Source organism: Acanthisitta chloris, unplaced genomic scaffold (genome assembly GCF_000695815.1).
Source record: "Acanthisitta chloris isolate BGI_N310 unplaced genomic scaffold, ASM69581v1 scaffold5063, whole genome shotgun sequence".
NCBI classification, from domain to species: domain Eukaryota; kingdom Metazoa; phylum Chordata; class Aves; order Passeriformes; family Acanthisittidae; genus Acanthisitta; species Acanthisitta chloris.
This window is the reverse complement of record NW_008666473.1, coordinates 1-23,190: the sequence shown is the minus strand read 5'-3', so window position 1 is coordinate 23,190 and position 23,190 is coordinate 1. Positions and strand designations below refer to the sequence as shown.

The following is a 23,190-nucleotide window of genomic DNA, read 5'->3' as shown; positions in this document are numbered from 1 at the left end:
CTAGATGTCCTTCTTGATACCTATCAAATAATGGTATCTGTAACTAACTAGGAATTAGACAGTTTTCAAGCTACCTACACATTGCCCACACTGGTGTGGTCAGGGCAGAGGTTGACAGAAGCAGCAGCTGTTTAAATCTGCTGTTTGGATTAGCTTTATAAACCTGCTATTCTGGCTCAGGATAAATGCCTATAAAAATGAAGAGTTTCTGTTAAACTCCAAAGTTCCCCTAGCTGTACTTGGGAAGGATCACTGACAATGCAGCTCAGCATTCTGCATGGAACAATTAGCAGCAAGTGTTCTCAAGGAACTGAGAATAATAGATGAGCAATTTTTGGTGCAGAACGGACAGCACAGTAGCAATGCTCTCAGGTGTGCTGTTGCACCAAAGTCTACTGTCTCCCAAGGATAATATTTGTTGATCCAACAAGCCAAATTACTGGAGACAGAACAGAGGCTGAAATAAGAACCTCCTGGGTAAACTTCTGCTCTGGATGCAAAAGGAACTTTGTCTAAGAGCAATACTTACTGTATGTACTGAGGAGTCCTTCATATTGAACAAGCAATCCAACAGTATGAAGCTGTTGTAAAAATCCTTGGTCATGTAAACCTGTGTGCAGTTTGATTATAAACCCACAGACCAATCCAGCCAGCTAGAAAGGCAATTTGAAAATGTGAAATTAAGAGATGGACTGTTGCAAGATAATTAACATGAGGTTTTCTATCATTATAGACAACTGAGGTAGTAACTAGGTACTTGAGAAAACAGCCAAGATAGTTCTGTTTAGTGACTATAGACATGATTTTCATAACACTGTATTAGTGATGCATTTTTGGTGTACAAAGCAGTGAAATATTCCCTTAATTTATATAAGATAAGCTTCATTTGTTTTGTGGGCTTGTGTGTTACTGACACTGACAGGAGTGAGACCAGAGCCTCCGTTCCAGGCTGTAAACACATAAAGCTGTGAACTACGAAGGATCCAAAAGTGGTTTGGCACCTGATGCAACTGAACCTCCTTGGCAGCTGCACCCTAACTCCTGAATTAAATTAGGGATAACATATAACTTACGGGAGGAATTAGACAAAACTTTTAGGTTCTGGTGTCCTCAACACAAGAAGGACATGGAACTGTTGGAGCAAGTCCAGAGGAGGCCACCAAGTTGCTAAGAGCACTGGAGCATCTCCCCTGTGAGGACAGGCTGAGGGAGTTGGGGCTGTTGAGCCTGGAGAAGAGAAGGTTGTGTGGAGACCTCAACTCACATAGCCACCAGGAGGAAAAAAAAAAGCCCAGTTTGAATAGCAGCAAGGAACATTCAAGGCTAGACTTGAGAACTATATAATCTAGGAAGTCTAAAAATATCTTTATGAATCCTCCTTTGTGCAAAAGTTGATGAGGCAACTTTGCTCAGTCCACTGCAGACCTGTTTCCCTGACTCAGTGATGCAATTACTATGGATTTGCATTTACTATTAATTTCCCGGTCACATTATGGAATATTTAGGTGAATGCCATGGAAAAATATAGTAAAAGGTTGTGTCAAACTATAAAAAGGAGAAAAACCAACCGCAAGAAGAACATCACGACCATCAGCATGAGCAGTGTGTTTAGGTACAGGAGGAAAGAAGTGACACAAGACAACCTACTGCTTGACTGAAGACGATGTCTCTTCTTAGGGTCAGCATCAAACACTGTGGCAAACCACAGGCAAGTTCCTGGAGCAGAACAAATGCCATGGATTGCTTGGCCCTGGTCACCACCTCTCCCATGCAGTCCTTGAGTGCAACCACCAGTGGGTACAGCTGCTCGTACCAGTCACCTGCAACGAGACACATCATCAGTTCCCAAAGGCAAATCCTGCAGTGAGGAATCCTTTCCCACATGGAACGTGAGCTGCAGTGGCTGTACAGATCATCCTACACTCGGATGATCCTGCAGCTCTGTCCTAACCATTGTGGTACAACAGATGCCACTTGAGAACGTGCTCTGAGTAGGACTCCAGCTTCCCACTGAGGCTGAATCTCAACCTGAATCCAACTGCATCCTGAAACAATGACCTTTTTAACAGTCCTAACATCCCTGAGAAACTTATATTTAAGTGTCATAAACAGAGCATACAGGGAGACATGGGAAAACTCATTTAGCACAAAATGAAAACAGTGAAGAAGATCTCCTATTCCTCCCAGGATGGACAATGAGGCAGCATCAAAAAAAAACCAACTAAAAGAGGGGAGAAGAATCTGTATTTAAGAAAAAGTGGGTGCTGGAAGGCAGAGCAGAATAACAAATAGATATCTAGAAGGATATCACCTGCTTAATGTACGCCTGGAAAAACAACAGCCTCCAGGTCACTCCTTTTCCTCTATAGCTTTTCTCTGTATTGTTCTCTGTTACTATTTAGAGATATTGAATTCATTATTTTTTAGCTACTTTGAGCAGAGAGATTGGAACTACTTTGAAATATGTTTTGCTCAGTAAAACATATGCTAGGAATATCAAAAACAAACTAGTGAAATGCTTGAAAAATTGGACTTCTTAATGCATTGGAAATGAAACCAAGTGATAACTGGGAACAGGAAACTCAGAACAGCTCACACAAACTTGACTAATTATCCTAGCTGTTCCTAAATTTTCCAGGATTTAATAAAATCAGACCTGCATTTCAGTTCCATCTGGTTTTGCCTAGGCCCTGAGCTGAGCACAGAATAAAACCAAACAAAGCAATCCTCCTACTTCACAATCTACAGCTTCACCATTACAGGTTAAAATGACAGAGAAATCACCACTCCATGAGAACCTACAGAAAAATAGGGAATGTTACTGACAATACAGTCCACCACTGGCTCATGTTTTCTGTCGATTAGTGTAATTAAGAATCCATGATAATTCAAACCTGTTCCATTTAAATTGTGACTAGTTGCAGAACGTTGTGCCATGTAACACTAACTCAGACCAGGGACAGATTCATTAGCAGTGGAGAAGTTCTTTAGGCAGAAGACACATCTGCCTGTGACAATGTCACTCTGGCTAAGCTCCAGCAAAACTGCCATATGAATCAAACTGGAGCCAAGATGTCTGGGGAGAACTTTGGAAACCAGGAGAAACCAAAAAACTTAACGAGCAGGAGAGAGGAAAGATGCACAAGGACATCGCAGTCACAGAGAACACCTGAGCTCTTTTGCAAGTGATGTCTTTGTGGTCAGACAACACAGTCTAACACTGTCACACAGGTTTAAGCATGAGGAATAGAGTGAAGAGCCACTCCCTGGACAGCAGCTGTTCTAGGTGAACGGAACAGAGCTGTCCCCTTTCCATGTTCCAGCAAGGAGAGGTGATTTCTCACCTGCAGTGACTCCAGGAGTGCTGACACCGTGTGCCAAGCTCTGCTGGAAACCCTCAGAGCTTGCAGGGGACAGCCACCAAGATTTACAGCTTAATCTCCTTAAGCCGATGAAAAAGGCTGAGCAGCAACTCGATTTCCCCTCTTCAAGAGGGGAAATAACAAGCACTAACAGGGATGTTTATTCTGGGGAATAAAACAACCAAAGGGCAGAGGCTGCTGCAAAACACAGGCAAATTTAGAAACAAGGGAGACAACAAGGCATGACACACTGGAAATCAGGAGACAGACCAGGCAGTATAAGCTCTCCTTTCAAGCCCTGAATTGCACTCATTTATTAAATGAACCAGTAAATATATGCCATGGAAAGTGACTGTAGTGAAACACGACCAGAGGGTGCAATGTGTGCTGAACCAGCGAGCAGAGAAATTCTTCAATCTGTACCTGTACAACAGGACTCTGCGGGCAGCTTCGAGTTTTGTCATGCATGAGCACACAATTATTGCACGCATGAGGGCACAATCATTGCACGCATGAGGGCACAATTACTGCATGCATGAGGGCACAATTACTGCATGCATGAGGGCACAATTATTGCATGCATGAGGGCACAATTATTGCATGCATGAGGGCACAATCACTGCATGCATGAGCACACAATTACATCACACATGAGCCTAGCAGTCTTTCCAAAAGAAGTCTATGTGGGTACAAGCAGATGTTTGCTTTAATTGCAGACAGGAAACACAGCACCATTCCCCAGGGGCTCTTTGCTGCCTGTGCTGAAGGTTATCACTGCCCAGATCATCTGCCCATCAACAGAGCTGACAATTCCATCCCTCACTACGGGCACAATCCAGGTGTGATCACCCTGCCAACTCCAACTGGTTGAGAGCACGTGGTGGAACTTGTGTGCAGCAGATGAGGGAGCTCCCATGGAGCTGGTGGAGCAGAGCTGGTGGCAGCTCTGATGGGATGGCAAGGAACAGAGGAAACTGCAGCCTCTGTCAGCAGCACAGCCAAACACAGACCTGGCAGGGGCTGTGGAAGCATTTGAGCAAACTGCTGTGCTTCGCTGGCACCTCTGATGCTGCAGGACAGGCTTGCACATTCCCACTCTCGTGGGAGATGAAAAGGCAAAAATAAAAGCAATTTAACATTGTCAAGTATTTCTTCAAGGCAAACCAGTCTGGAGTTAAAAGAACAACAAAAAAAACCGCTCTCCTTTAAAATCCTTCTACTCTTCCTAATTTATCCTGCAGAGAAATCCTAATCCTGCAGCTGATGAAACCACAGCCTGTTACCTTGGCAACTGCAACTCAAATTCAGGCCTAAGAAAACACTCAAAGGTCAGACTGCCTGAAAAGTTAAGGCTGAGAAAGGTGTTATTGACATTGAAAGGTAAGTACAAGAAAACAGTGCCACTGATATTTCCAATTACAAAGATTCCAAACAGTAAATATAAACATGTTTGAAAAAAAAAAGGAAAAACATCACACGATGTCAACACAGACTGCAAATATAAACCTACCCCGAGAAGCTTTGAATGTGTGTTGTAACCATCTCTATAGTTGTAGCAATGTGCTATTGCATCAAATTATTGTCATAACACTTTCTCTCATCTGACAGGAACACACAGGATTCTTTGAAACCTTTCTCACTGCTATATGCTATGAAACACCTGGATGAACCCAGTCAGGTGCACTAAATCAGCAAAAACTCCATCCCACACTGTAAGGCAGATGTTTCAGTGCTTTGATCAAAATCCTGTGTATTCCCCAGTTTTCTCACAAACAACAGCACAAGTTTTCTCAGGATCAGTCCCAGCACTGAAGCAGTTTCAGACTCAAAGATCTACCTGTGCCCAGATGTTTGCACTGTTAATGAAATACATTAGCCTGAAATGTGCTCAAATGATGGTATGAGTACAGGTTCTGCCCCTGCACTCGGTGCTGGTGAGGCCACACCTTGAATCCCGTGCTCAGCTCTGGGCACCTCAGCCCAGGAGGGACATTGAGGGGCTGGAGCAGGTCCAGAGAAGAGCAACGAGGCTGGGGAAGGGACTGGAGCACAAGTGCCATGAGGAGAGGCTGAGGGAGCTGGGGGTGTTCAGCCTGGAGAAGAGGAGGCTCAGGGGAGACCTTCTCGCCCTCTGCAACTCCCTGACAGGAGGTTGGAGTCAGGTGGGGGTTGGTCTCTTCTCCCAGGCAACCAGCAGCAGGACAAGAGGGCACAGACTCAAGCTCTGCCAGGGGAGGGGTAGGTTGGAGATTAGGAAGAGATTTTTTTACAGAGAGAGTGCTCAGGCATTGGAATGTGCTGCCCAAGGAGGTGGTGGATTCACCATCCCTGGAGGTTTTCAAGCTGAGACTGGATGTGGCACTTAGTGCCATGGTCCTACAGCCAAAATCTGTTGCACCAAAACTCAGCAGTACTGCACTAGTGATACACAGCTGAAAATTCATTTCATTTCTTGTTAGATAAAAAAAAAATTACAAATGAGTCATAACAGCTTTGAAACCTTTGATATAAAATGATGCCATTAAATTCTAGGGGGAATATGTAAAGCAAAACATAGAATAAAACACACAATTAAAAAAAAAAGGCACCAATTATACAAATCTCCATAAACTAAAGTAGCTGTGTTGGTTTTGTTGTTTCATGGGGGTTTATTTGTTTGTGGGTTTTTTTACTGAATAGTGGCATAAGTGGTTCTGATTTTCTTAGGTTTGGACTACCACCATAACCACTAAGGAGCTGTTTCATTTGTTGTACACCAGAAAGTCTCATCACGCTTACTAAGCACATCCAATCTAGGCTTTGGGAAAAAAACCAGGAATAAGCTGTAGGAGAAGATCAGAAGATTTTGTGACAAGGACCCACTGTGGACAAAGTTTTCTCCTCCTTATCTCATGGCAATGCTCTACTTAATCTTCAGTATTGACACAGACTGACAAGTATATTCAGGTCAAAATGGACTTTAGCAAATGAGAAAACCTCTATCAGAGTATCACCTCAGAGCAGGGGAAGGGTTTACAGGAGGAAGACATGGGGACACAATGCTCACCTTCCCTTACAAGTTTCCTGTGGGGTAAGACACGTTCCAATTCCTTTTCTCAAAATAGTCCATCCAAGTAAGATCTAAGCACACTACATTACCTCAGCCAAGGAATACGTTGCAGTTTCCAGAGGCTTCACTGTAGCACAAAGACTGAGCATGGCAAATGGAGCACAGGAGGAAGCTGCACTTGGATCATTAGCCTTTCTACAGCTGTGCAAACCCTTGCTGTCAGCAATCTCACCAAAGATGCTATTGACTCTTTGCTAGATTGTTTTCCCTTAACTTTTGCCATTTTTCTTTACTTTAGCCAATGATTAAAAAGAAAAAGAAAGGGTTGCTTACCACCTGTAGGCAGCACCTTGCAATCTGCTGCTGAAGGGTCACTGTCACCCTCTTCAGTGTGGCTGGAGGTGTCTTTTTCCAGCAGTCTGTCCACCATGGCAATGACACAGTTCAAACTCTTGCCCACGCTGGCCCACACCCTGTCCTGGAAAGAGCAGAATTGTCACTGCATGTTACTGAAGAACAGCAATGAAAAAAGAGACAACAGTAATTCATTAACACCTTCAAGTGGAGACAGAGATGTGTGAATAGCTAGAAATATTAGGTCTCAGCATATTATCCTTCCTCTCCTCCTTCATCCTAACACCAACTTGAGCCTTTTCCATGGAGTTTTTCCTTGCAGTGTAAAGGAACTGAAACCGCTAGACTTTTAGACATGAGAACAGATGTGTTTCCAACTCTACATGAGAATCCAGGCCAAGTTTCACCTCTAATCACGAGGAGCTGAGCAGTTTGTATGAAATCAAACAGCAGGAGTGCAGACACCCAAACCCTGACAAATCTTGTGTGCAGCTGTCAGTTTTGCCACAGTACTCACCAACCTCTGTTTGCTAATTTAACATACCCTATATGCTGTCACACTGGGCACTCTGTGATCTCTGTTACTCTGTCAAAGCAAATGGAAAACTCAAGGACTAGAATGAGGAACTTGCTGCCATGGCATATTTACTAGGTAACACCATTTCAGCTTCGTTCCTCAGCTCTCAGACTGCATCCAGCACACTCAGCAGAGCTATAATAGACAGGGGAATGAAGGAAGTAATAGTGTGATAGAAGAAATTCTGTCTGGGCAGAAAACAAAAGAGATAATGTGGATTGAAAGAAAGAGCTCTCGTGAAACAGAGACACAGGAAGGTACTGCATGCTGCAGAAATCAGAGCTCTTGCACCTACTTTTGTGGTGCTGAACAAGGAGGAGGAAACCCAAGCCACAGGAGAAATGAGACTGTACCCAAGGGTAGCCAATAGACTAAAGCCAAACCAGAACAAACTCAAAAAAAACCCTGACAGTCCATGTTGAGCTGTGCAACGACTCAAATGCTGAGTCATTCTGGCAGTAATGCAGAGCAACCAGAGTTTGCTTGAGGGATAAAAGTTGGAAGAAAATATCACTGCTTTGCTGTCTACTTGACAATATAACAGTCAGAAACATTATGTATGTGTCAGGCCTTGAGGTGCAAAAAGGGAGTTGCAAAAGACAAGAGAGAAGGTTAGAGAAAACTGAAAACTCAGAGAAATAGCTCCATATAAATGGCAACACTTGGAATTTGTGTGAAGGTGTCCTGGTTTAACCCCGGGCAGCAGCCAAGAACCATGGAGCTGTTCACATTCTACAACTCCAGGCAAGTCTAGAACTACTACTAAGGCAAACAATCTAATCTTACTTTGTAATTACATGGCACACTTAGGCATTTATCCTGACTGGAGGGATCTGATCTCACAGATCCTCTCCTCCAGCTCCCCAAACCTGATTCCTGGAGTGTTCTTGTAGGGTTGCCCTAAGGACAAGGGAGCATCTGGTGTTACAGGTGGATGTAGGAACTATGGTTTGATCTTCCCAGTTAAACCCATGCCCTAACCATACTATGAAAAAGATACTGTTGATTTACTTAGGCAAGAAACTGGTCCTGCAGAACTGTGGTTAATCCACAACAGATTTTTTGTAAGTGCTGTCTGTACAACGTAACATGTGGAAATATCTGCACCTGGACACAGGAAACAAACCATTAGACACATGAATAGCTGATATTCACATGCTCAGGTACAATTCAAAGTCAAAGGACAGGGAGAGATTCCTTCAAAGGTTTTAGCCAGTGCGTACCTTGAGTGTTCCTGAGAAACATTTAGAATATGGGTGAAATTAGTGATTTCTACCACCCACAAGGACTGTTCTGGGGAGAAGGAGTCTGTGAAGAGCAATCAGACACTGCAAACAGTAAAAATTCTGACCCCAAACACTGGCAAATTTTCCTGGAGGAGCAGGGAACTTCAGGGCTTCCAGTCACTAAAGTTGCTGAGGTACATGAACTCCAGCTGCTCAGTGTGGCTGCAGCAATGTAATTTCCCTTTCCTCTGTCTGCTGGGGGAGTTTAATCCCAACACAAAGAGCGTTAAGTTCTTAATGAGCATCTGGAGTTACTGCGCCAGCAACACAAATATAAGCCCTTGTTTAACTCTGGAAAGAACACTTCCCTCTCTTCAAACCAACTATTAACCCAGCATTGAGATGATGTCTATACAACATTCACACAAACATTCCCTGAGGGTTTTGGAGCAAAATTCATAAACATCTGTTGAGAGAAAGCTCAGTCTTATTCCCACATATATGGCTTTTTTACATACAGGCAAGTGAGGGGGAGCAAGGGCCTGTCCCACAGCTCTTTTTCTCCACACAGGAGGTTCCTGGGATTAGAATTATAAACTCATAGTATCAACCAGGTTGGAAAAGACCTCCAAGGTCATCAAGTCCAACCCTACCGTGGTCATTAGACCATGGCACTAAGTGCCACATCCAGTCTCAGCTTGAAAACCTCCAGGGATGGTGAATCCACCACCTCCTTGGGCAGCACATTCCAATGCCTGAGCACTCTCTCTGTAAAAAAATCTCTTCCTAATCTCCAACCTAACCCTCCCCTGGCAGAGCTTGAGTCTGTGCCCTCTTGTCCTGCTGCTGGTTGCCTGGGAGAAGAGACCAACCCCCACCTGACTCCAACCTCCTGTCAGGGAGTTGCAGAGGGTGAGAAGGTCTCCCCTGAGCCTCCTCTTCTCCAGGCTGAACACCCCCAGCTCCCTCAGCCTCTCCTCATGGCACTTGTGCTCCAGTCCCTTCACCAGCCTCGTTGCTCTTCTCTGGACCTGCTCCAGCCCCTCAATGTCCTCCTGAGCTGAGGGCCCCAGAGCTGAGCACAGGACTCAAGGTGTGGCCTCACCAGGGCCGAGTGCAGGAGCAGAATCACCTCCTGGTCCTGCTGACCACACTGTTCCTGATCCAGGCCAGGATGCCATTGGCCTTCTTGGTCCCCTGAGCACACTGCTGGCTCCTGTTCAGCTCCTATCTCTCCAAACTCCCAGGTCCCTTTCTGCCTGGCTGCAATTATTATAGGCAGACAGAAAATGCAGATGTCTGTATCAGCCATTGAGATGTTCTCTCTGCACCAAAGGTGGCCACATTTTTGTAAGAGGGATGCTGAAATGCTGCAGTTTGCTAAGAACAATTCTCAAGTAAAAATGCAATTTCCAATCAAGGTAAATCAAGTGGCTTTCTATGGTTCTCCATGAGAAGAAATCCATCCATTTCACATTCTTTGTCATCCCTTACTATTTCCATATTTTCCTGTAGCCTGGCACACTTTCTACCCACCTTTCATCTTCTTAAGGGATCTATTTTCAATTTGCATAAGAACTGCATCACAAAAGATCATTTTGCAGCCTGTGCCAGGTTAAAGGACAAAACAGAGCCAGTACAGCCTCTTAAGTAAGCATCCTTATAAACCCTCTGTGTGAAGTGAAGGATCAGAAGAAAATACGTCTTATTTCTTGAGACATTGAAGTACTAAGCCCTAGTTTCCTAAGCAGGGTGTTTCTCCCCTGATACCAGTTTGCCCACTAGCTGCTGGGGAGCTAACTGGATGGGAAGTTTACTGCTGTGGTGTGAAAGAACAAGAGAAACAAGGTCACTGGCTCCCTCTCATTGCTGCTCTTTAAGCTCAAAAGTCAAGGCAATGCCAAGGAAGGTGGAAATCTGTAACAGGTTGGACCCCACTGAGACAAGGCAATGGCATATTGACACCCTGTGCTTCTTCCAAGCTTCAGAAGGCATTTGGGTTGTTAGGGAGCCCTGGGACACGTGGCTAGGTGTTGATGCTAGGCATGGCAATGGCTGCACCTCATCACCACCTGTGCTGTGGTGCACACTCCTGCAGAGGTCCATGGACAGCTAGGCCTTGGCAGCACAAAGCTGGGCACTTTGCCCAGGAAATTAAAAAAATTAACCTCTAAAATAATTCTTCTTCACTCACCCAATAAAAGAAAATGTAATTAATTTCCATCTGCTCTGAAATTAGCATTACAAAGCAATACTTCATTAAAAAGCTTCCTGATTTCAGAGGGCAGGAGTGGAAACTGCTTTCTGCCACAGCACTTAACTGGAAGTCTTCCTCCTAAGCCCTGCCAGCCAGTGAGTCCCAGGCTGTCTCTGTTTCTAAAGGACTCCCAGGCTTTCTAAATTCACTACAGAGCTCCTCAGTCACTTCTTGTCCTTCCACACACAGCACTGCAGTTACTTGTGCCAAGGATGACACAGCGACTGCACTTCCCAGTGCTCTGAAGACATTGTGCTCCCTCCTGTGGGCTGAGAGTCATATATTACCTTCAGCTCCTTTCTGAGCTATGGTACCAGCTAAAGCAAATACCTTAACTACTGTGCATGATTAACACCCTCTCGTGAAGTGGCAAGTGTTTTGGAATGGAATATACCACACACATATCAGTATTTCAGACCAGAGTCTGATCACCATGTCAGGATTTGGACACAGCTTACTGCAAATGCCATTTTATCTCTTCTTTGTAGACCCAACCAGGTTAACGAGTCAGTCAGAAATGCAGAGCAGAATCAGCTCTGACTAGCAATGTGCCCACCTTTTCTTCCATTATACATGACAACCTGCCTTGTGCCCTCCTGGAGGGAGGTTCTGGGACAGCAGAAGCAGCTGGCAAGAGAACAGAATATCTACGCAGAGGCAATCCAAAACTCTCAGGTTAAATATTTTTCCTTCAACAGTAATGCTTTACTGCTGCCCACATGTAGTGCAGCAACACAGACAGCTCAAGCCATTCTGCTGCCAGTCAGCCTGGGGGGAGTGCCAGAGATGAGAGAGTCAGCACAGTGCTGCTGTGGAGAAGAAGATGCTTGGAAAACACTGGTCACTCAGGGAAAGGACACTCTGTCAGTGCAGGCACTGGGAGTGAGTCCTTGCAGATAAATTTGGGTGCCAGGGAAGGGATTGGATCTTGCCTAGCTGTTAAACACTGCCCTGAGTTCACTACTGTGCTGGTCATAAGGTAACACAGCCATTGGAAGTGGAGTGAACAGGCTCAGCTTAAACAGCTGTTTAAAGATTTAGATTTCAAGCAAAACCAACATTGAGATTTGAATTGCAAAATCTATCCCTAGTGCTTGGTAATAGTGAGAAAACACCCACATCAGCAAAGGAGGATAGAGCACTGCGCACACAGAGCAATGGGTCTCCAGTTTTTCCTTTATAGTTGACTTTCACAGCAGATAGTGTTTTTCAGATTTTATAGGAATTCATTCTTTTTCTTTTCATCATAGAATCACAGAATCTTAGGCGTTGGAATGGAGCTTAGAGATGACCCAGTCCCAACCCCTGCCCTGGGCAGGGACACCTCCCACCAGAGCAGGCTGCTCAAGGCTCAGCCAACCTGGCTGTGAACACTGCCAGGGTTGGGGCAGCCACAGCCTCCCTGGGCAACCTGGGACAGTGTCTCACCACCCTCACAGGGAAAACTTCTGCCTAAGATCTAACCTCAATTTCCCTCTTTGAATTTGTGCCCATTGCCCCTTGTCCTGTCCCTGCAGCTCCTCATGCAGATCCCTCTGCAGCTTCCCTGGAGCCCCTTCAGCTCCTGGAAGGTGCTCTGAGGTCTCTACACAACCTTCTCTTCTCCAGGCTCAACAGCCCCAACTCCCTCAGCCTGTCCTCACAGGGGAGATGCTGCACTTAGTAACTTGGTGGTCTCCTCTGGACTTGCTCCAACAGTTCCATGTCCTTCTCACACCGAGGACCCCAGAACTGTGTGCAGTACTCCAGGTGGGTCTCAACAGATCAGAGCAGAGGGGGAGAATCATGCTAATAACAATTTGATCGTTAAAACTTACATTATTCTTCACCTCCATTGACAGAAAGAACTGAAAAAGTATGGACAGTCTGATCCTTCAAATTCAGGAAAAAAAGCCAAATTTCTCTAGGACTGATACTGCTTCAAATTTGTCAGTGACTCTGACTCAGTTTAACTCTGAAAATACGAAAGACACACTTAATATTTAGTCCTGTAATGTTACTAATTCAGCAGAAAAAACAGCTACACTTTCAAATTATGCACTTGGACATTTGAATGGATGAGGACAAGCACCTGGCAGAAATTATTGCTGTTTAAAAAAAATCAGTGATGAAATACAGTGCAGAAATTATCTCTTCAGAGAAGATAAACTGAAGAACTAAATTAAAACACAACTTGCACAAAAATGCCATTTCTCCCCTTTATCAAACCTATTGTGACATTTATATCCCTGAATGTTTCAGCAGCTGGAAACAAACATTTTGGCTTTAATTCCAAGGAAAGAACCATCATTGTAGCCTCTCAGGTTGTTGAGAAAACAAGAAAAAGTGAATTGAAGGCTCTAAAACCAGAGGACAAATAAAGGAACGAGTTATTTATTGTTTAAATCTCATGACTACTTAATGAATGGGGCTGGAAATAATTGCCTTTTCTCTAGAAGAAATATATTCTTCTTCCCTTACTTGTGGTGTGGATAAAAATTAGAGTTGAGGTGTAAGCACTGGAGCTATTAATTACTTACAATAGAGATGAATATGCCGCATCCTTTACGTTTAGGAGAACACAGTGATGAACTCAAAGTATGAGCATGAACTGCATAAAAATAGCTTGAGTATGTGTGTACAAAGCAGCCTGAACACATCCACTGAACTCATCAACCTACAAAATTCAGCCATGAAAATAATGCACAGCTTTGAACGATGTGCTAAGAATGGTAAAGTCTAACAGTTACACTTCATTCTTTTGTGCAATCTGAGACATCCTCTAAGAGCAGAGTCTAAGGGAAAAGAGCTGCTTTGCTGAGGGTTAATTCATGTGTATTTAAACTCTTTGCAGCCTAGAGCAGGGTGGGAGTGGAGGGAGGAAAAGAAGATTTCCCTCCTAACAGCATATGCTGTTCCAGTCTCCTTCAATCTGTCCCATCAGTACAAAGAGCTCAAGTTAGAGCAAAGACAGACTGTGGTTCTGGCTGGAGGTAGTAGCTGCCCCAAGCCTGGCAGTGTTCACAGCCAGGTTGGCTGAGCCTTGAGCAACCTGCTCTGGTGGGAGGTGTCCCTGCCCAGGGCAGGGATTGGGGCTGGATCATCTCTAAGCTCCATTCCAACCCCTAAAATTCTGTGATTCTATGATATTGGTTATCCTCTCTGTTACATGCACAACCAGCAGTCCCACAGCAGCACAATGTACTTAGAAAAATCCTTTCAATTGAGCTTCAAAATCTGCAAAGGATCTGAAAAATATGATTTCATGGCTTTGCACTTCCTTCCCCCCGCAATAACACGTGACAAGGACACTCACAGGGCTTGTGTTTGTTCATGCTGATTTGGAGGGTTTAGGATTGAACACCAACCAAGAATGTCTGACTACTTACCCACTCCTCCTCGTCATACTCAGAATGATGGGGGATAGAGTCCTGTCTCTTAATCTGGGCAGGATGGTCCTGGTGCTGCACATCACCCCCTTCCTCAGCGCTGCTCCTAGGCACAGCTGGTTTCTTGAGGACACAGCCAGGCCGGGCTGTGTACAGTGCTAGAAGGGCACTTCTGACCAGCTGGTCCTTGAATGCATGCACAAACAACTCTGTCTGGAAGAAAATAAATGAATGAAAAGGTTAGACCAAAGAAATACTTCAACAAGGGTGGTACAACATTGCATTGCCCTTAGAGTGGGGATTTCAGGCCAGGCTGAGAAGCAGCAAACCAAGTAGGCCAACAGTGAGGAACATTTCAAGGGTTTTAGGGCCATCATCACATTCTACAATCCTAGTGTCATAAGGATTAACACCAGAGTACAGTATCTGGCATAGACATCATCACCTTTTCACATTTTATTCCAAATTTCCCCTGCAGAGACAAGCCTCTACCGGAACCAGTTCAAAGACTAACCAGGTACTGCTCCGTAATTTCTGAATAAGTGTCAGATAAAACACGACTAACAAATTTAAGGACCTTAAACAAAATCCAGCACTCTGCACTGCCAAGGTTGCAGTGCCTGCAAAAGCAAAGTCTCCAGAGACAAACTTCTGTACCTGCAGGTATAACACAGATGTCAGGGCAGATGAAGGCACATGATGTCTAGCTTCATTTTATTTATATTTTAAAGAAATGAAACCATAAAGGAGTATTTTCATCTCCTTTCAAGGTGTTATTCATTCACTGCACCATTGTTCTGAATCCTTGTTGACTGTCACAGCTGGAGTATTACCTTCCTTTAAAACCTTTCAACCTCTGCATTATTTATCTCCCTTCCACCCCAGCCAGAACAGGACAATGCTTTCTTTCACCATGTCTAGGCTGTGTCCCTGTGACAGCTCTTGTCGCCGCTGCCCTAGAGTGCCAAGCACACCCTTCTCTGCAGCACAGTCACACACGTGGCCCTTTCCTCACCACTCCCCCCACCCAGGAGGGGTGGCCTGTCCACTCCACCAACTGGCAGAACCCCTGGAGACAAGAGGATGAGGTGCAAGGACATGTCTCCTGTCACTGCAGGGTGGTAACCCCTAGCAAAGCTGCAGTGACAGGGGGAGGGAGTCCCAGTTTGGGTTATCTCAACCACGTTCCACAGGGTTCTTCTATCAGGGCAGGGAGAACAGGCTTCTTCTGCTGCACCACGTCCAACACATCCCACCCAGGCTGCCAGAGCTCCTCAGCCAGGACTCTCGTTCCCAGGGGCTGAAACACTGCTCCATGTCTCTTTCACAGCACAATTACCTGCATTTTTTTGTCCCAGGTCAGTGGGATTTAGTTGCCTTCCAATTTTCCCAGAACACAATGGATTTTCCTGTGCAGGCAGATTCAGAGGCTGAAGTGCCTTTGTGCACACAACCTTAATTAAACAGGGATGGGGGAAAGTGTGTAGAGAAGCTTCAGAGCAACCAGCCTGAACCAGCAGACACACCAAGCTAGGAAGTGCTCGAAATAAAGGTTGCCCAGCCAAGCTTCATCAGCCCTTCCACACTGCTCACATGAAATCTGGAGAAGAAGCAGCAAAAATCCTCCAACCAAACAAGTTTCCAGTGTCAGCATCTTTCTTCCTGGAAGTCTTTCTCCCAGTTTCTGCACTTCTTACTTCTATTCTTATCCCATCCCTTTTTGCTGCTACTCGCTCCTCTTTTGTGTGCTTCTATTCCTACTCAGCTTACTGTTCTTGCTTTCCTGCCTCAGTATCTCCTCGAAAGGTCACTGATATTTACACAACAATGCCCTTAACGGTTTTTGCTCTGATGGTTTCCTTGAATCTCCAGCTGCTGAGTAGGGAACTTGCTTGAGAAGTTTCTGAGTTTTCCCATTTTCATTACATTTAGGAAAAAAACCCAGAACAGTTGCATGTGGAAAGGCTGAAAACTTTTGCTGCAAATAAATCTCAGAAGCCTTAAAAATAAGAAGCTCAGGCATTATTTTTTTTAAACCAAAATCAGCACTTCCTCCAGGACTGATCTGGGATACTTTATTGCTTAGACTTGGCAACACTACTCATCTCTTGGCAATTTTACCAGACCCATTCCTTCTTCTTACCAACTTGGGGCCCGAGGAAGAAGAGATGTTATAAACAGATTTGTTATAGGAAGCCCCTCAGAGCTCTCTCCTGGACGTCCTGAATTGCACTATAGGCCAATTTCAGTTTTCTACGTTTCCAGCCTCCACATGGTGTGTGCTCAGAGAATAAATCAGTCTGTGGGGAAAATTGCTCTCAGGCTCTACCATTCTTCTACACAGAAGAGACAAAATGAGGTTTGAGGAGCTGCATGGTAACAGCAAATCTTCTCTTCAAGACTCTTCTACAGTTCCTTATCAAAGGAGTTGAAACTACTTCACTTGTCTGTGTTTGGCAATGGCCACACTATGGTTCTGCTGAGGTCTCATACCTTCCCTTCCCCTCAGGGTCTGCTCAAGAGGGTTTGAGGTCTCTGTGTGAGGCGTGGCAGACCCCAAAAAGCTTTAGATTGCAGGAAATTGTGAGTATTGGCCAACTTGATGGAAGGAATGTCCACCATGACTGCAATGTAGAGCAGGTAATTAGCTGAGAAGTTTCAGCAATGTGAGTTTATATAAATATTTCATAGGGGAAATTCATTTGAAACAGCAAATTGATAGAGAAGCAAATCTCTATTTTCCCATACAGAGACTAAAAATGCTTCTGTAATTAAATCCCATTTAGGGATACCATTGGTTTAACAGCAATCTATATTTTAACTGCGTTTTCCAACAGTTCAGTACAGCCAAATTTGCAGAACATCACTATTTCTAAAATTGCATTGAAATCACAAAACAAGTCTGTACAAAGAAATGAAAACTTTGCAAATTCTGTCAGATACTCAGCTAAAGAGTATTCCTGCAAACAAAGATAGGCAGAGCTGGAAAATGAATTTATCAAGCCTTCAGCAAGCTGCAAGTGCTGATACACTTGTCGACAGCTAAAGGCTTTGTTAATCAATTAACAGGAAGTGGTGATAAAAGGTTAGTCTCAGGAAAGCACCGAGTGAATTGCAAACTACAGATGGAGCAGTAAAACCATGCTCAACATGAGAAAATAAGCTCAATTTAAGCAGCAGCAGTGGAATGATTAGATTTTCCACTTTCAGGCCACGCAGCCAATCCTTCCACCTCTGCACCAATTCTAACACAGACCTCACCTCAGTGATAGCCCAGATACACTCCCTGCTCCCCAACACCTCTGCAAAGCATGTCCTACACACCAGGCTTAATTCGGCCTCGACAGAAAGTGATATGCTTTTTAAGAAACTTGTGGAATTTAATCACCAGGCAAGTGATTTTTATGACTTCTTCGAGCAGCTGTTTGATTTTCAAATGTCTATCAAGTTAAAATGCAGCAGTGTTCGTTTTTCACATATAAAAAGTATTGAAGAGCACTTCACATGCCTCAAGAATACAAGTAGGCATCATATAACTCATCAAGCTGAGCACATGCCACTCTGCCTCACATAGAGCCAGGGACACCCTGTTAGTCTTGTTCTCCTATGTTGTACCTGATTTTATAGACAGATTACTTTAGGACATCAAGATGATGCTTCGTATCAACTCTGAGGGATCTAACTGCAGCATCGTGTGAGCTCACTCAGTTTGTGGGTTTGAAATGGTACTGCTTCTCCCCAAAAGTGGTTTCTTTCCTTTCCTCCCCATCTTTGCAATCAGCTGTCCCTCCACACTCTTCCTCAGCAGTGATCCCACGCTCTCTCCATCCTCCACCCTCTTGGAGTGAGTTTGGGGACAGACAGAGAAGCAGGTACTGAACCATCATTGCTGCAGTTGTGAAATATCTGTGACTTTTGCAGACTGAATGGATTCTTTTGGGCCCTTTCTCTAGTCACTCTCCCACAGGTCAAACCGTGGTTGGTATCACAGTGACCTTACAGTCACTCTAAGATCACCTGCTCCTCCTGCCCAGGGAGGCAAACGTGGCAAAGGCAAAGCAAATGGCTATAGCTAACACACAAATTCCTTGCCAACCAGGCTTGGGATCTTCAGAACAAACACTTTGTTTGGTTTGCTTTACCTGTGCATACATATTTCTTTGAACTAACCACTAACAGAGCAGCTCCACTTGGTCCATGCACAGCTCAAAACAGCCTCCTACATGGAAAAAGATGCTATATAAATGCCACCATCACTATCCCCCCAAATTCTTCTGTTTCATTTCCAGGCTGAATTCTGCTTTCCTGATCATCCCTGACACTCACAGTGATGTCAATATTCTCAGAGTTACCCTGGATTTACACATCTGTCACCAAGAGCAACTTCCTCTGCCCCATAGCTCCAAGGCAATGGCTTCACAGCTTGTGCCTGAGCTCAGTGCCCAGACCTGAAACTCTCCCACTGAATGAGGCACTGCTGGGGCAATAGTGCTCCACAGACCTCAAGGGTTGCCACTCCCCAATAGCTGAAGATACCCTGAAATGGCTATTACTAGTGTTACTAAGCCACACGGAGATCACATTCCAGAAGGCCCATGAAGCAATAGAAAACTCTCAGCTATTGTACTTAATATTTTTATAGGATAACATATGCTAAAAAGCATTGCAGGCTTCAGCTAATCTCCACTCTGAGACAGGCAGAAAACATTCCCTTCCTCAGTTTAGCACTAAAGAAACTAAGCTGGGGAGCATCCTACAGCTACAAAGGAATATAACAGGAGAAAGAGAAGTAAAACGTGAGACCTCCTTGGTGCCAGCTCCTTAGCTTCTCCTTCCAGGCAGCATCACCAATTCTGATCATGCCTTACACACAAACCTGGCTTGAACCATCCCCCACAAGCAGCATCTTGAAGTATCACAGAAAGAGAGAGAAAAATAGCACTTTATCATACCACCAAATCATTTATAATAAATATTTTTGATAAACGCCAGGATGTGGCCACTAGAGGGTAAAAAAAAAAAAAAGACACATTAAATTAAATTAATTACACTTAAATAAAGACAGCCTTTATAGATCTCATTAATTTTCTATATGGAAAGCCTGCAGAAATGTTCAAGAACATCCTTTTCCTAACAGCAACATTCTGAAGCTTATTTTAGTAGAGTTTATTTAACATTTCCTGATGCTGTAAAAGTCAATTTATGCAGAAAAATAACCCCAGCAGTTAGAGACTTGGTTATTCCGTTTTCCATTGCAGAGAAGATTTGAATCTTACTTTTTCTGAAAGCATCTTTAAAGAATTCTTGAGGCTGTCTGGAGAGTGCTGGCTCGCAGAGCTGAGCAGCAGGTCTGCATGGCTTGAGATCAGAGGCTGGAGATGGTTGATCTTGCTGAGAACTTCTTTTGCCTTGGCTGTGTTTTCTGGTGAGTAGTAAATGCACTGGTATCCAGTACTGCAACAACAGGGAGAGTCACACAATGTCCATGTGATTTCTGCTGATAATGACAATGCTAAATGTGCTAAAAATCTCACCACTACTTTTTAAATAGATGTCAGATCCCTGAACTTCCCCGAGAGCAGTGAAATGCCCTCTAAGGGTAAAACCAAACCCTTAGTTGAGCTGCAGCTCACAGTACACTGCCCACCACCAAACACTCCAGGCAGCACTGCTCAGCCTGAAACTTCCCGTGAGGGACTGATCCAAACCAAAGAAAACCATATTTTTATGTGTTTCTTTTAAAAATGGTGATTCTGGAGAACGAAAAGGTTTCACCAATTCAGGTGATAATCACAAAGGCTCCTTGTTTTCCCAACTGAACACCCCAATACATTGAGAACTACCTCATTAATCCCCAAGACATCATTAACTACCTCCCTAAGTCTTTCAGAATGAGCTGTTAACATTTAACTGCTCAGTGGCCCACACTGTGTTCCCATTAGCTGCAGAGATTTCCAGGCAGTGGTGACAACCAGACACATCTCAAATAAAAACCAGGGGTCTAATTGGCCAGAAAAGACACAGAAATGAGCTGTGGGAGTGAATCACTACAAAAACACACTGCAAACTTCCCACTTCCCTTCCAACTGTTCACAAACTTATGCAATTCTTCTTTCCTGTCCTTCATTTTCCCCCAACACTTAACCAGTAACACAATATCCTTTCATACCATTACTCCATTTCACACAATACACACACACCTCCTGGTTCTGCACTGCAATGTACAGCTCCTCACCCAAACCTCCCGCACATAACTCAGAGTAAAGCTCTGGTATCCTCTCCTTGAGAATCACCACAGTGAAGGTGTCTCTGAGGGATGCACAAGAATCTAACAGCAGGGCAAATGTGAAGTGATTTGTGGGCACTTTGAAGCAGGTATGAAACACCTTGATAAAACCTGCACAGAGCTCCCCAGCACAATCCTTTATCAACTCAGAGGTGTACACGGTTGAGCCAGTGAAACAGGAGGGATTGAGGCTGTGCTGCACCAACCCTTTGCCATCTCACCCTTCTGACACCCAGCACTGCACAGGGGCCAAAGAAAGGATTCCCACCCAGTGTGTTGTCTCCTGTTACAGGCAGCTAAGGAACAAGGGCATCGTCTGCTCATAGGATGAGATAGTGCAGTGTGTGTTCTGCCAGGCAGAAGCCAAGAAAGACTGGCTCTCCTCACTGTTTTCTCTGCAATGAACAGGAATCACAGAGAATAATTTGCCTCACAGCTATTCTCCCCTTTGGGAAGTCACACTGCCAAAGCAGATATGCTGCAGGACTGAGCGAGTGAGGAACAGTTCATTTTCTGAAAGCAAACCCTGTGAGGACTGGAACTGCAAAGTTCTTCATATCACTTATGACTTCAGTTTCTTCTTATGTAATATAATAAAACATGATAAAAACCCATTAAACACTATTGCAACTACATTAATCAGATTGTTCAGGAACAGATACGCTAAGAAATGTTCTTAGACATTTTCTTCATCAGAAAACACGTACTTCATAGGCTCCATATCGTGGGGACCAGGCTGCCTGCACCAGTCTGCTGAGAGCACAATATTAACACGAGGTTCACTGATGTGTCGTATGTGATCAATGATATTCATGTTACACTGGCAGGTTTTGACATCAGAGGTGCTCAGGGAAAGGAAAGGATTCAGCTGATTTAACAGGGGGTTTATGTTACGCAGGGCAAACCAAAAATTAACAGTACAGCTTTCAAAGCCAAGATACCTCCTTCCCAGGGCTGTGTTTGGGGTTGGTATTGATGCCAACTGTCATTCCACCTACAAGTCAACAGGAGACTTTTATCATTTTCCTTTCATTTTTCATGATATTGTACCCATGAACCGTTTTTGAGCATTGACTGTAAAGGAATTCCTGTTCTCTGGAGCATCCTGATGACTCAGATCAGAGCCTTCCTGCACTCCCCAGTGCTGTGGCACTGATTGCATGAGGTTGGCACTGTTGGCTGAACTGTTGAGCAGTCACAGCTCTGGGTGCTGCCAGTGACAGCTGTGGCTGCTTGCAAATCTTAACAGCCACAGCAACAAACACAAACACATCCAATTCGTGGCTAGCAAAATATGCAGCTAACACCTTTGTACATGTCCAGCAGTTAACGAAGCATTTGTGCATGGCAATAAACTGAAACCTTTGGTTTTGCTTGGCCTTAGTTTGGCTTTCTGAGGAACAAGAGCAGTTTCTTACTTATTGCACAGGTGTACTGAAAACAGGTTTTGCTCACATGCACCCAGGGCTGTCAGAAGTAAAGGTGCTACCTTGAGCTAGTTTCTGTACGGAAAAGTTGTCTACAGCTACATTCCTCTTAGCACAGGAGTTACCAAAGAGACACCTCACTCTGAACATTGTGTGTTCAGGCACTGATATACCTCAAGCTTCCTGAAATATGAGGGAAAAAAGGTCACAATTTTGAATCACGGAATCATTTAGTTTAGAAAAGACCTCCAAGACCATTGAGTCTAACCTTTGACCAAACACCACCACAGCCACTAAACCATCACACTAAGTGCCACATTCAGTCATTTCTTAAACACCTGCAGGGATAGTGACTCCACCACCTCTCTGGGAAGCACATTCCAATGCCTGACAAGCCTTTCCATGAAGAAATTATTCCTGATGTCCACCCTGACCCTCCCCTGGCACAGCCTGAGGCCATTTCCTGAGTCCACTCAAAATAAGTGTTACCACTAAAAGCAAACTGTGCTTCAGTTTTGTAGCCTATCGATGCGGGGAAGATAGAGAAAATATGTTATGAATGTAATGTCCAACCCAATCCTACTAGATTTGAATCTTCCATGGATTCAGCAGGGCAAAGTGTTCTGTTAGTCAGCAAGTTCATGACATTTTAATGCAAGTTTGGTGGTATTTTCCCAGCTGCTTGAAAGAATACTTACTTTCTCCTCTCTGCCTCGAATTTGCTCAGCAGTTTGCGGAGTCCTCCGTTCTTAAAGCCCTGGAAATGAGCTGCTGGGGCTCCCACGGTGATCACGTCGTACAGAGCATCTGCAACGGGAACAGACACAGAGGTGTCAATCCTCCTCTCCCCAAGGCACAGCTCCACAAGGAGATCCACTCTATAGAACATGAGGATGAGTGTATATCAGTTCCAAGGAATAATTGATAATCTGTGTCTCAAGGAGGCCCAAGAGCTAATCAATCTTTCCATGCAGCCACCTGCACACCTCAGAAAGTTTGTCTGATTTATGGCTGTGTCTAAGTTATATGCTGCAGTGTAGAACAATATTCCAGCTCGGCAGTTTACAAAGCTGCCAAGTAAATTGGTCCTTTGTGTATTTCACTTTATTACCTCTTTCATTATTTAACCTGGAGTCCTGTTGAGATGCACAGATTCAAGCACTTTGAAGTCAAAAGAGACCATAATGATGGAAGAGTCTGACTGTCGGACCAAAAGAGGCGACAGGGTTACCCTATCTGGACCATGGCAACCCCAGCCACAGCTACAGGTTGGGAGGGGAAGGA

At 44.4% G+C, this 23,190-nt stretch overlaps 1 protein-coding gene across 1 annotated transcript in view; it reads right to left on the bottom strand.

Moving 5' to 3' along the window:
• Positions 1–22,784, bottom strand: part of LOC103799777 (type II inositol 3,4-bisphosphate 4-phosphatase-like) — a gene marked incomplete at its 5' end in the record, with an annotated part of 48,815 nt that extends 26,031 nt beyond the window's left edge. Inside the window, 6 exons of the mRNA XM_009072124.1 lie at positions 530–653; positions 1,648–1,820; positions 6,748–6,889; positions 14,194–14,406; positions 19,470–19,647; positions 22,605–22,784. Coding sequence (XP_009070372.1) covers positions 530–653; positions 1,648–1,820; positions 6,748–6,889; positions 14,194–14,406; positions 19,470–19,647; positions 22,605–22,784 — 1,010 coding nt within the window. The remainder of the gene's footprint in view (positions 1–529; positions 654–1,647; positions 1,821–6,747; positions 6,890–14,193; positions 14,407–19,469; positions 19,648–22,604) is intronic.
• Positions 22,785–23,190: the final 406 nt, after the last annotated feature.